A 14106-nucleotide genomic window follows, 5' to 3' on the forward strand; every position below is an offset into this window, starting at 1 on the left:
TTACAGCCAAAATTGAGAAGCCCGACGAAGCTGCTATTTGTTTCTTAGCAAAGTTTGTTATGTGCATCGGCTCCTTCAAAGTAGACCATATCAAGGCGCTTTCTAAGCTCTTCAGAGTGGTCGTACGTATTTTCACATAGAGGCCAAGCAGCAAGCTGCTTTAATAACATTATTTAACCAATCACGGTTAAAGTGTTCACGGCAACTGGTGGCAGGTCGATCTCCTCGTCATCAGATTCTTGGCAGTTGGGGAATGCTCAAACCTCAGGCACAATACCGTCGTCACTGTGCATCAACAACGCATTGGTACAAATCTACGTGTCCAGTCATGTGGATGTTCAACAGCATCTTCAGTTGTTTTTTGGCCCATTAACCATGCATTTCCGGAAGCAATTTCCGATGCACTCTGTCGTCAGTCCCATCCACACATCCTTAATAATTTGCACAGCGGCGAACAAAAATATCCAAACTGGAATGCCGCCACCTAGTGTGTCAACTGCAATCAACATGTGTTGTATGTAGCAGCGATGCTAGGACATCTTGAGCGCATAAATGACGCCCATGTCTGGCGGCTGAATCTTGCACTTTTCATTTGGTGGCTAAAAAAGCATTGTCACCACAGACAGAGAAGGCAACATGTCGTGCGTCACAAGGCTGTCAAGCCCGAGCAGGAGCTATTTTTTTTCGCTAAGCCATGGTTGAACTCAACAAGCCACTGGACGAGAAAATCGTGCATTGCCCTTGTGAAATTTATGCACACTCCTCGAATAACAACAAAAAGTGATGCATATCAAAGAGTATGCCCCAAGGTATCAGTTTGCCAGACTTGCCAATGAAAAAGTTTCAGGTTGCATGAAAAGGTTGAAATATGGTTGCAGCCATTCATCGTGCACAAAAGCACGTTAACGCAAAAGTTTGCAACCAGCGCAGGTGTCGCCTTCCAAGGTATTAGTTTTTGATAGCACCATTAGGTAAAACTGTGCCGTCCTGTCGGCAATGTCTCATCTTTCCTACTGCATTTCTAGGTCCCCACATTCACTCCGAGGGTGGGTGTCATGGGGGCTCGGAGGCGCTCTTCAAACTCCGCGCTTACTGGATGCTCGGGTTTTTCAACTGCAGGACTGCATTTATGGTGCGTCTTCGTTTGTTCTAACCGAGTTACGCCAGCACGGTTGTTCGCTGTATCTGAGACACAGTCCCATTGCCCTAATGCATATTGCCCTCGTTTGTAAAAAGTGAGCATTCGCTATAAATGCGGCCGTTATAAGCAGACTAGACTGTATATAATTTTAGATTAGAGCAAAATGCTACAACAACATTACAAAATTAAGAACTAAAGGAATTGGCTATGTTTCAGAAATTACAAGAATTATAGGTTATGACATTTCGGCAAGCCCACTGGCAGAACTAGTCCAGGTGGTGCCAGTCACACACAGTAATGTTCCATGCCATAACAGAAAGTTCCCTCAGTCAGACTCAAAAATTCCTAGCTCAGGCCTCTTTTCCCTACAGAAACTAGAAACCTCTACCAATATGGGTTCTTAAAATTCCTCAAAACTACACAAAAATTTCCTTTTTACCAGGTTTTACTTCTCAAACTCCCTGAAAAAGAAAAAAATTCCCAGACTGGAACATAATATGGTCACCCACTTTCGCTTCATTGGTGCAGGCAGCTGAAAATGTGCACAGTGGCACTGAGTGAGTGCTGCAATTTTCGAAAATGAATAGCAAGTTAGAAGACTCACACAGAGGCATTTAGCTTAATTAAAATACTCAGAACAACCTCCTTTTTGGATTTAATGCTTTGAAATACACCTGTATCCCTTCAGGTCCCTTTAAATGCAATCTAGACGGCAGCATCAGACAAAATATTATCGGCAACAAGCGTGCATAACATTCTTTTCTCACAGCCAACATATCTCTCTCACACACACACACACACACACAAAAAGAAGAAAATGAAGGATAGTCATGGTTTGGTTTATTGGGGTTTAATGTCCCAAAGCGACTCAGCCATAGTGAAGGGCGCTGGAAATTTCGATCACGTGGGGTTTTTTATATAGTCAGTTGTACGGCCAGTGCGATAAGCAAAACTTAAAAAGAAAGAACAAGTGTGCATTCTGTGAGAGTTGTGCTATATTTGTGATGAACGCAAATCAACATTCTGTAACCTCACACAACTTGCTGGCCTCTGCAAGGGGACTCCACATTGCTCTACAGTGTAGGGAAGCATGAGGCAGAAGCACTATTGCAAAAATTACCCTATTTATGTAAATGGGTTACAATCTTGGGTAAGGAACGCCAAATATGCATGCCAGTATTAGTGGCAGTCATGCAGTGACTTTTACTGTTTCACTTTCAGCAGACTCTTGCCAGCTTCGACAACACACCCTCAACTTCATATGAACTTCGCACAGCCTATCATTACACAATCAAAAATGGGTTGCTCCTTTCTTTGTTTGTGATTTGAGGTAACACAGCAGCTGCTAGTGTGTGCTGCTTGGGGTGGCACCCTTAAACAACGACAGCCTTCAAGTTTACACATGTGGAAGCTCAGATCTGACGCTTAAAACACATGCTACAACCAGGGTCACGAAGCTCAGTTCGCACCCCACAGTATGGTGGCACAAGGAATGAAATAAGCAGGACCTAGTTAGGCTTTGGGGAGCGCTCGGCCTGATGCATGGGCGCTGTACGCCTGCGCCCTACAAGGTCGAGCTCCAAGTCAGCTTCGTCACTAAATGAAGAGTTCTCAGAGTCACTACTGTCTGTGTATACACCCAAGCCAGGAAGGACACCAAGGCAATGCAGTGCAGTCACTGGAGCCTGCACCTGCACCTCACCAGGTGACTGGCTCCGTTCTTCATCACCTTCAGAAATGGTGTCGTTCTGCCGCTCAACTGGATAAAAGAAGAGCAAGCAAAACTGCAGTGCAAATGTGCATCGCGCAATGCAAACATGTCATCATCAGCAGCTCAGCTGTGTCCACTGCAGAAGAAAGACCAGTTCCACTGGACTCCAATTAAACCTGTCTCATGGCTGCGACCACCCTATCCTTGCAAACTTCCTAATCTCGTCTGGCCACCCAACTCTCAGCGACGCCCTGCTATGTTTACTTTGTCTTGGAACCCACTCTGTGGCCTTAAGGGACCATCAATTATCCCTTCTTTGCATTAAATGGCCTGACCATGTCCATTTCCTTTTCTCAATTTAAGATAGGATGCCATTAACTCAAGTTCATACCTTAACTAACTCTGTTCTCTTCCTGTCTCGCCATTACCTGTATTACCGTAATTTCTGGTGTACAGTCAGCACCTGGTCACAGTCCTCAGGACACAATTCTGGCTGAGAAAAAATTGTTCACTAGATTGGTCACACCTGGTACATAGGCCGTACCCAGTACATAGTATGCACCTGGTGTAAAGTCCACACCCAGAACACAGAATCACGTTGGGAGTTCATGCTATATTAGGCGATATCCACAGGCTGTGTACCAAAAATCACGGTATATTCCTTTCAATACTTTGCTGCATTGCACTCGCTGCCAAATTTCATTTCAAGCCATTTCATAAGCCTCCAAGTCTTTGCCTCATAGGTGAATAGTGGCAAGAAACTATTATATAAGAGGGATAGCGGTAAGCTGCTTTTTATGACGAGAGAGTCCCTCCCAGTTGCACTCCACTTCATACTTATTCTATTAGCCATATCCCTCTCTTGGTGTAGAATGCTAATGCAAGGCAATGAAAAATCTAAATTTCCATTTTCTTTTCTCCTCACGGTACAAGTGCAGGAGCCTAGTTGTACAAAAAATATACTATCGACTTTTACTGCATTTTCAAATCCATCACCTTTGGCACTTGCATAAATAGCTTTAGTCCTAACTATTCTTTTTAAATCTACAGATCATGTTATAGTAAGTGAATTACAGAGTGTTAGGTCAGGTTTACAAGCCAGGTTGCACATCAGCGGTGTGTCAGATGAGGTGCTGTGTGTAAAAAAATGCACTAAACTAAGGTGACAAATACTATACAGAATGCAATAGTGGCGTCAACTTGCTAAGTGCAGCTTGAAGAGAACACGACCAGATTACACATACACATAAAAAAAACAGCTCTCCTTGCTCTGATGTGAGAGAATATATTGACGAACCTAAAGTATGTAGAGGCCTTTTTAGCTAGCATTTGAAATGGTGACATAATCACCAATCAAAACCGCAACAGCTTTCAGGCTTCTCCGCAGCATGCAGCGCACAGTGGGGGGTGCGTGATGGCGTTATCTATGGTGCCAGTACATTTCCAACACGGAGACTCTTGTTGTGAAGGAAAAACATCAACGCCACTCAAAGCACCGCCCACGAAGCGTTTAAAGGCATCCGACGACGCCCGGCAGGGTGTATGCGAAGGCAATGGAAAGAGACCTTAACATCTGTGACGTCGTCACCAAGCTCCTCAGCACTTCTCCAATGTTAAGAGAGGACTGAGCTTTGACCATCGATTACATCATTATTTTATATGTCAGCGTATAAAAATTTGCTTACCTACAGCAATATAGCTTTCAGTTCATAAATATTGCGAAATTCTCAAAAATTGGTTCAGCTGCCCTTTGAATTATTGGACTCCATAAGGACACAGGGCTACTAATATTTTGCCATCATGCAGTCAACAATGCCGTGTTTGTCTCTTTTGTCCACGTCTTCTGCGCCGTTTTCCTGTTGAATCATGAACCAACTAGCCCAAACTAGAGTTCTTCTTCAGTCAACAATGTCTCTAATTGAGACCAATTTTAAGCAGTTCATTGCACAATAGTAAACTAAAGAAATAATTTGCCACGCAAAGTCAGAAGCAAAATGCAGGTACATCTGCGCAATGAGACCTAACAAGGCTTGCTACCATATAAACAAATAAAGCATTCAAATATATCCAGGAATCTGTGCACAAGTTCTACAAATGGACACGCTGGTACAGCTACAACACAGAGGTATGTAGTGCAACAGCATGAGGCCATAGGAAGAGAAGGGACGAGACACAGCACTCGTGCCATTGCACTGTTGCACTACAAATCATGTCTGACCAATGTGCTCATCAGTTCATGTTGTACAGAGGTATGATATCCCTATGAGTTAATTTTCCATGACAGAGAATCTGCATTATTTTGGGCTACAGCCAATCAGTATCAGCTGAAATTGTTACCAGAAAGCTCGACTTTCATTTCAAGCATAACATTATCAATATGCACACTATTCACACCTTAGACATTCATTCATTCAGTCTCACAGCAAATTTACACCACTCTCAAGTTAATGCTCAGTCTGAACTGAACGAAGCTTCCAGAGCCCTCATTTTTACATGAAGCATTTATGACTAATTTAACACCAACATTACTACATAAAATTATAAAATCACTGATCTGGAAAGTTTCTTACAGCATAATACATGCACAGCAATGGGACAATCTCTAAAAAAGCAAGAAGTCTATCACATGCAGAATATCATGTCAGCATCATTACAGCATGCAAATGCAAAGAGGCCACAGACCTCCTCCACACTATCTGGAACATATATCTTACTGTGGAAGATTCAAAGTTTTTATTCCATCAAACACATTTCAGATCTTGCAGCTATTATTCTGCACGTGGAGCTCCGCAATAGTGTCGGCAAATAGGTAATGCATTATTTATTTTTTACGCAGAAGGAAACCATTTCTAAAGTATTCTTCCATATTTATTTCAGCATTAGCATCAAGAACTATACAGCTAAAATCCAACTTCTTATTCAATACATATGATGCTATTCGTCTATTTCTGCTGTAAATGTCTTCACCAATTTTAGAGCTCTCCTAACACACCACAGTGATCTACAGCTCTTTTTAGCATTCAGTTCTTACTCCAAAGTGCATTAGCATGACGCACAGCAGTGTGTGAAACATTGCAACCCATTTATTTTCTTTTTTCCTACAACAGCCTGTGGAATAAATTTTTAAAAAAAAAGTAAAGCCTTTTCTTTGAGAAACCCCAGCAAGGTCTATTCTTGGCATTCTACTCTCTTTATTACAGTCAACTAAGCACAGCCCTATTAAGTGCCTGAATACAGCTGAGAGATGCCATGATTTTCACAAAGTCATATGCTGAGTGACCAGGCCAGATGTTCACTCAGCATGTGAGTCTATGTTACAGTTCCACAAGAGATACACAATTTCTGTTAATAAAGCCATCTTGGCAAAAAAAAGGCTTTCCTGGCTCTACCACAGCATCTGTGTAATATATACACCTTGACTGCATGCCCTGTTGGTTGTATAGCTCTTACTGAAATTGTAAAGTATTTCAATGCCACGCAAGTTGTATTACGAGTGCATGCCATACTGCTGATGCTTTAGCTGCAACCTATAAAATTAGGAAAAGCAAGTCAACTACTGTACAACCGTAGCATTTCCCTGGATCATTTTTGACCATTTTTGATCGTTTTTAGAAAGCCTAAAAAAGTCACTTTACAAACTCAATATGATGATGCTCATACTGGATCCAAAAAGATACAGTACAAAGGCTATCTCATTCACAGAGTACCTGCCTGCTCAGTGTATAACACCAGCAGGCAAGCATAACAATGAAATCGGTACGAAATGCAACAAAGCAAAGTGGGTTATATTAATTGGTGTAACAAATGCTAATAATAATAATAAAATATAACTGCTCTAAATATAACAATATAATACAACAGTTGAAGACCCGTGAAAATAAAAACAGGCTTTTAAAACAATGCTCTTTTATCATAACGAGTCTAAATGCCTGCATGCAGAGGCAACCTCGGTTCATTTAAAGGTGCACTGAAGAGGAATCTGAACTTGTCTTTTTGCCGCGGGAACTCGATCTACACGTTCCGAGCTTTCTTAGAAACCTCGATTTATTGCCCTGTGTGGTCGATTTCCCTAATTAAATCGAATTAACGCCTGGCTCCCGCCTTTTTTTTTTTTAATTCTCCCTCGTACGGTGGGTGGAGTCGACCAACGCGTGGAGTGCCTTTCAGCCAGTCCCGTGGCGGCTTGCTGCTCTGCCATCGGCGGAGTAATACGTAGTAGTCCGTAGTAGCAAATAGTCCGCGCGTATTTTTATTTCTGCGGGCTTATTTTGCGGCTATATTATCTGCGAATGAAACTATTTATTCATGGAAAACTAAAAAACAAAATAAAACGAAAGCAAAGCCTCCACAGAGCTGGCTGAAAGGCATTCCGTGCGTTGGTCGACTCCACCCACCGTACGAGGGAGAATTCAAAGAATAAAGGCGGGAGCGGGATGTTAATATGATTTAATTAGGGAAATCGGCCACACAGGGCAATAAGTCGCAGTTTCTAAGAATGATAGGGACGTGTAGATCGAGTTTCCGCGGCAAAAACACAAGTTCAGAATCCTCTTCAGTGCACCTTTAATCAAGACGGGCAAAAAAAAAAAAAAAAGCAGACAGGAAAGTCCGACAAACTGCAAACAGGCATGGTACTTACCTGAACTTTTGGTGCACTGTTTCTTTTCAGCATCGCTTGGAGTGTCTCCACACTTCCGCTTCACAGCACCTGACAGCAAAGACAGCTGGCTTTTCTTTCCTTGACCGGAAGCAGGAACAGCTCCAGCACTTTTCTTCAGCTCTAGCCTCTTAGCTTCCAAGGCTTCTTCAGACAGCGTGGCAACAGCTTTGTGTGTCGAGTCAAGGCATCTCTGTAGCCACTTCATTGTGCACTATGCGCACGAAAACTACACATTTGCTAGCACAAGAAAAGGATGACCAAAGTGGCCAGCATACACAACAGACACCGGCATGATTCATTGAGTGTGAGCTTAATTAGCTGCGGCTGCACACTAAATGTACCTTATAACTATGACAGGTATGATGCAAACACTATGCAAGAGTGTTTAACTAACCTTTAAGGGAAATGCAGTTTCATTACAAATAAAAACTTTTTACATGCTGCCTGGTGCACACAGACAGTATTTTCCCTGCAATACAAACATGACAGAACCTCAAAAATCTGCTAGCCTATCAGACCTCAGTTTAACAAGGTGTTCGAAATACCAAATATGAAAGGGCATACAAGCAATACTAGTAAACCAGAAATGGCTTGTGTGTAAATTAGAAGTTTGCAAAACACATTTATTAGGCACTCTGAGCAAACAATATTGTGGAAACCCCACACAGAATTCATATTCGCCACTCGGTTAACATGGATTCTCATCTTTTCTGACAATTAGGCTTTCGTCACATAGGAGAGCATCTGCTCAATGTTGGAACCCTTCACAATCTTCCAAGTCGCTGAACAGACTGTCCAGAAACTGTCATAAGCAGACCTGCATCCTAATTACATTCAACAAACAAGGCTTCCAACAAATCACCACTGCTCTTGCCAGGCAGGAGGAACATCTGTATGCACTTTTGGTCACTAGTACTTTCTTTGCTTGCACAATACAACACTAGTAAAAAGCAGTCAGCTGTTCAGTGTTATGAAATGCTGATGACTGTGGCACTCCAAAATTTAGCATTAATTACTTTTTGTATACTGCCAGTGAAAAATTTAACAAGTGCAACTTTCAACCTAGCACAGAATTCATCAGAGACTCCCATTTAAAGTGAACACAGCTCACTCTAAAAGGGAGTCAGCCATGACATTCATTATAACGATGACTACTTAAGGACAAAACTGGGGAGGTGTTAATGTGGATGATAGGACTGACTAGTTCAAAATTTTGTCATGTGGAACAGCATTGGACACAGGGACGAAGGTAAAACAACACAAGGGTGCTGATTTTTAACAGATATTTAATGGACAATGCTTGTGGAGGTGCCTCACCCAACTCCCTAGGTGCAGCTAGGCTAGAGCAGAAACCCAGGTGCTAGAGAGGGAGAGTTGGATTAAGAAAAAGAAATGCAGAGGCTGATCTAAGCAATGATTCTCTGGCCTGCTACTCTGTACTGAATAAGGGAAAGAAGGGAAGAGGGTCGTGATGGGTGCTGAATTGTGATACATGCAAGTATCTGCATAGCAAATGTACACTTGCCAGTGAAAATGTTGTTGCAAGCGAATTAAAGTTTTGCACTAAAAAAGAAGAGCCATATAAGAGAAAAGCAAACACCTAACAACTTTCTGTAACAATGGGGAAAAAAAAGAAACATACTGCTTGCTTAGCACTTAAATCTCAACTTCCACAATACTAGTTGATTAGTTCATCACTACAGGTAATCAACAGTTATCATATCAGTGAAGAAAGGAGTCTATTGACTAAGGCAATAAATCATTCAATGATATAAGAGCAGAAAGTGAACGGAATTAACTGTGCATGAAGCCATTTGAAGCGAGGTCAACCCTGTCTTTACTAACCTTGTCCAATCGAATCTCCAGTCGAATCTCCCACCAAGTGGTATTGGCTCTTACTCATGAGAATGTATTACAAATGGTGCCTTACTCTGCTTTTATCATGATGTCATGTTAAGCAAGTCTTTAATAGCTAAAGAATATCTAGCAATTAGTACGGACAGGACACCGTGGTGCTGCCGTGTTACAGAGGCATTTCTGGCACTCCTTATAGTGAAGACAATTACACAGTACATTTTTTTAAACCCAGAGAGCAACACCAAATAAAAAAAAAGCGCTTAAAAGGAATCTCACTAGTACTAAACAATCGAAAAGGAAATTGCAAGCAACAGTGAACCCATATGCATACAAGGTTTTCTTTTGCGCATAAAAAAGCACTTTTCAGTCCATTAATCACTTCGAAAGACTACCCAACATTAATACCAGACAATGAAATGCATGCACCTGAATGAACATCATCATAAAAGTAGGTTCTATGAAAACTAATCGCATGAAACTTGCCATATGCAGCACAGCATATGTGCAGGCTGTTTCACACTTTTACACCGTTTCATAGATCAGGTGCAATGCTGTGAAAGGTATGGTAGTAGTCCGCACGAGAAAATAAAGGGAGGCGTGTTACTCCGTGCTTGTTCTGTAGCCAAGTGGTCAAAGGCACGAGAAAGCATGTCGTCAGCAATAAGAGTGCATTTAACCAACCAAACTCATGACAAATATGTCATGTAGTAAGCCTGCAGGCAAAGCCTTTACTATGTTCCGCTCATGGCAAGGAATGAACTACTTTTTGGTCACTGATGCAGGCAGCGTAAACAAGAGCGCTAGCTTTGACAGCGTTGCACCTGATGTATGAAAGCGAGTATAGAGGGAAACTGGGAGTGCACGCCACCGCACTTCATGAAACACTGCTGTCGACAGCTGCGGAAAATTGGCAGCAAAGGCGCATATGCACAATAAGCATGGCCAGCTGCTCTTTCCGTGCATGTGCTTATTGCTCCCTGTCCTCGCCATCTCTCGGCGGCAGCACTGCTCAAAGTGAGGCGGCGACGCGCTCCCAGTTTCCCACTACGTGTGAAACTGCCTGTACTTTCCAGATTGTTTTCAAACACGAAGCAATCTTTATATACGGGAGTAATTACTCATTGACATCCACCCAAGCGCAGCCATATGGCTACAAAGGAAAGCTGTACAGCTTTCTCAGAAACTTCGCAGTTAAAAAAAGATTAGTCTTCGTTCGGGGTTCGAACCCGGGACCACCGCTTCACCGGAGCAGTCGCTCTACCAACTGAGCTAACCGGGACGGCAAGCTTATGGTAGGGCGAGAGCGAATTGATCAATAACTCGAAGTGGGAACAGTGTTGGTCAAATATTTAGGGGAATCCTCCAAGGTGGAGCAGATTTGTAATAAGGGAGTAACTACTCACTGACATCGACCCAAGTGCAGCCATACGGCTACGCTTGGGGCTAAACATTTCACCTATACTGTTCCCACTTTATTAATCCATTCGCTCTCGCCCTACCATAAGCTTGCCGTCCCGGTAAGCTCAGTTGGTAGAGCGAATGCTCCGGTGAAGTGGTAGTCCCAGGTTCGAACCCCGGACAAGGACAAATTTTTCTTTAACTGCGAAGTTTCTGAGAAAGCTGTACAGCTTTCTTTGTAGCCGTATGGCTGCACTTGAGTGGATGTCAATAAGTAATCACTCCCTTATTATAAATATATTCCACACTGGGGGATTCCCCTAAAAATTTGACCAGTCTTTATATACGTACTTTCTTTTTCTTCTGCAGCACTATCTACCTTTGATTTGTTATCTCTACTATTCCTGAATGTTGCCGGTACACTGACTAGCACTGAAATAAGCTATGCTATAAATGCATTGTACCTTTCACTCACACACTGTTTTAAAGAAAGTCTCATATGAGCATGTAGGCTAGTAAGTAGGAGTGAATGAGACAGATATATCTAAATATGGAATTTTTTTATTTAAACCTAGGTCTTTTCAGCATTTAGTAATTCAAACTACAGACCTGGCCCAGAACCTAGACATAAGATATGGCATGTAATAAGTGAATTTATCTAATATGCAAGTTTTCATTTACCAAAATTGATGTTTCTGCTTTTTGCACTATACACACAAATAAAAATGCTCTTGCCAAAAGCAAACACCATACCAAGAACTGCCAGTAATATCACTTTGCAGCACTACATCAGCACTGGCGTGCACTGCTGTTATTCATGACAAACCTGAAGCATACCGACTGTTGCGCAAATCAGAGAAAATCGAAAAAAAATTATCTCGGCCTAACCGCACCTTTGCTCAGGTTCAAATTTCGCAGAGAGGTTGCATTTGGTGGTCAGTTTTATTTTATACTACATTTAGATGGGGTACTTGCCTGATTTGGTCAGAATTATTTGGAAATGCTCATCGCCTGTGGCGAAGGCGAACCAAAATCGAAAGGCTTCGCAGCACTGGTACCCGTGGTGGCGCCATCTCGTACCAACCGGAGAAACGAGCCCTCTACCTGGGTGGGCGGCGGGGAGGAGTTGGACTCGCATAGCCAAGTCACGGGCATGGCTTTCTCTTGATCTCTGTACGACCGCATTTTCGGTGATGTCTTGCGCTGCTTCGCATCAGAGAGCACCAAGCAAAGATAATTTGCTCACCAACTTAGCACATCTGGGTTTCCCTGCTGGGTGCGAGATGGCACCACGGGTACCACTGCTGCGAAGCCTTTAGGTTTTGGTTCGCCGTCGCCACAGACGATGGGGATTTCCAAATAATTCTGACCGATTCAGGCAAGTAACCCATCTATATGTAGTATGAAACAAAACTGACCACCAAATGCAACCCCTGGGCGAAATTTGAGCCCGAACAAAAGTGCGGTTAGGCCGAGATAATTTTTTTTCGATTTTCTCTGATTTATGCAACACGCGATAGAATCAGTGATTGCACAATACAAAGGATATCCTGTATTCTTCTATCTCTTGCATGTCTTCTTTCATTCGCTGTGATTCAATCTCTTGCTTCCGCATGTCAACATACTCAAGGAATGTGACCTCATCATCGTCCAGGCCACGAATCATGTTCTCTGGAGTAATTCAAGAGATGCAGCATATGTGCGGCAGCAAGCACGATCAAAAGAACTAAAGCTCATCTTTTATACATAAAGTGAAACCTACTGAGCTTGTGTGCCTCTTCATAGTCTGCCTGCTTCTTTAGCCGCTGCTCTTCCAGTCTTTCAAACAAAGACCGGGGATCATACTCTTCTTCTGGTGCCTCTGTTGAGAGATGTGAAACAACATTTCCACACATGCTCACGCTGCTCGAGCAGTTTTTAGTTAAGAGAACGACCTTTCCCGGCTTCCTCCCATCGTTTACTGAGCACTCATGACCCGTACATAAATTTTAGCGTCTGTTGATGTAAACATAAAATTTCGTGTATTTCCGCTCGTAAATTTTAATTATGGACAACCGAGTGCAACGACGTACAAGAAAGTGCGCGGTCCTGTTTACTAGGGGCTAGCAGAAAATAATAATGAAAGGAATAAAATGAGGGCGCGTGCAACCAGAATTCAGATGTGCGCAAAACAAATGCACTTTATAGACTATCCCTGAATATCAACGTGGTGGCCTGATAACTTTCCTTCAGTAAATCGTAACGGCACAAATATGGGCAAGCAAATTTTTCTCCCTGCGTCACGAAGGTGGGCACGAAAAAGCCGGCAACGTAGGGCGCACAGGAAGCACAGGTCACATACCAACAGGATCATCTTCTTTTCGGACTTTTTCCCACTCTTCTTGCCTTTTCTTGCGCCTGTCTTCAAGTTCGCTCTCGGATACGAATGACTTGAACTTCGGAATTGTGTCCTGCGACGTGCTGCCTCCAAAACTCATTGTGAACGTGCACTTTTCTCAGCGCGCAGTAGTCAATCTGATGGCTACTGAAGCATTTGATTCACCTGGATTATAACCTAAGGCTTACTTCCCTAATTTACTGCCTTTCAGTAAAGAAGTGGGGCACGTCTACACGGACAGAGTCTAGTGGTTGATGTTGAGTACTACGATGCAGCCTGCAGTGCGACGTCCATTACCGCCACCGCAAAATTTGGCTGTTGACACTACACGTGGACAGACGGGACATACTCCTTTATCGCTTATGTGCTACGAAGTATTATTTAACTAGCTCCCTCTTGTGTCATGAAGACAACTGCGAGGAATCAAATCAAATCAAGTCAAATGAAATCAATTTTTACTCCCACTATATTGCTAAAATTGCACAAAAAGTATTCTAGTCATTTTAAGCACATTCATAGTGACTGTTAGTAGACCGAGTAGCACGTGAAACAGCTCGAAGAGGATAAGAAGAAATATACAATGCATTTTCAAAGAAAATAACTTCAAATACAAAAGGAAAAACATTGGTCCAACAAGGAAGGCATACATCACAAGTGGTTGAAATGGATACGATGATATCATGATGGTTATACTTCCGACAATATCGATCTTACGTGAGCTTGGAAGAATGAAAATATGAAGATGTGGTAGACAAAGCATCCAAAATTCTAGCTCTGCGTCCCAAAATTATCAAAATACTCCATTCCCTGTACATGAGTGCGTTTGTATCCGCTATGCACCCTGGCCAATCCCCATCATCATCATCATCCAATCTACCAGACTACATGACCTACTACGGCGCGATTGTCAAGCCAGAGCCCTTTCGCTCACGCTGTATCTTCTGTTATCATTGTCATAAAGA

General features: G+C 42.6%; 1 protein-coding gene across 1 annotated transcript; it reads right to left on the minus strand.

Moving 5' to 3' along the window:
- Positions 1–1975: 1975 nt before the first annotated feature.
- On the minus strand, positions 1976–13471 carry LOC149351008 (PSME3-interacting protein). Its single transcript, XM_089580200.1, has 5 exons — positions 13109–13471; positions 12530–12628; positions 12316–12438; positions 7492–7680; positions 1976–2900 (listed from the first exon to the last, which is right to left on the minus strand). The coding sequence occupies exons 1-5, from the start codon at positions 13242–13244 to the stop codon at positions 2650–2652; spliced, it is 798 nt and encodes a 265-aa protein (XP_089436326.1). The 5' UTR covers positions 13245–13471; the 3' UTR covers positions 1976–2649.
- Positions 13472–14106: the final 635 nt, after the last annotated feature.

The sequence above is a fragment of the Amblyomma mixtum genome, chromosome 3, assembly GCF_055824585.1.
Source record: "Amblyomma mixtum isolate Tamu chromosome 3, ASM5582458v1, whole genome shotgun sequence".
NCBI classification, from domain to species: domain Eukaryota; kingdom Metazoa; phylum Arthropoda; class Arachnida; order Ixodida; family Ixodidae; genus Amblyomma; species Amblyomma mixtum.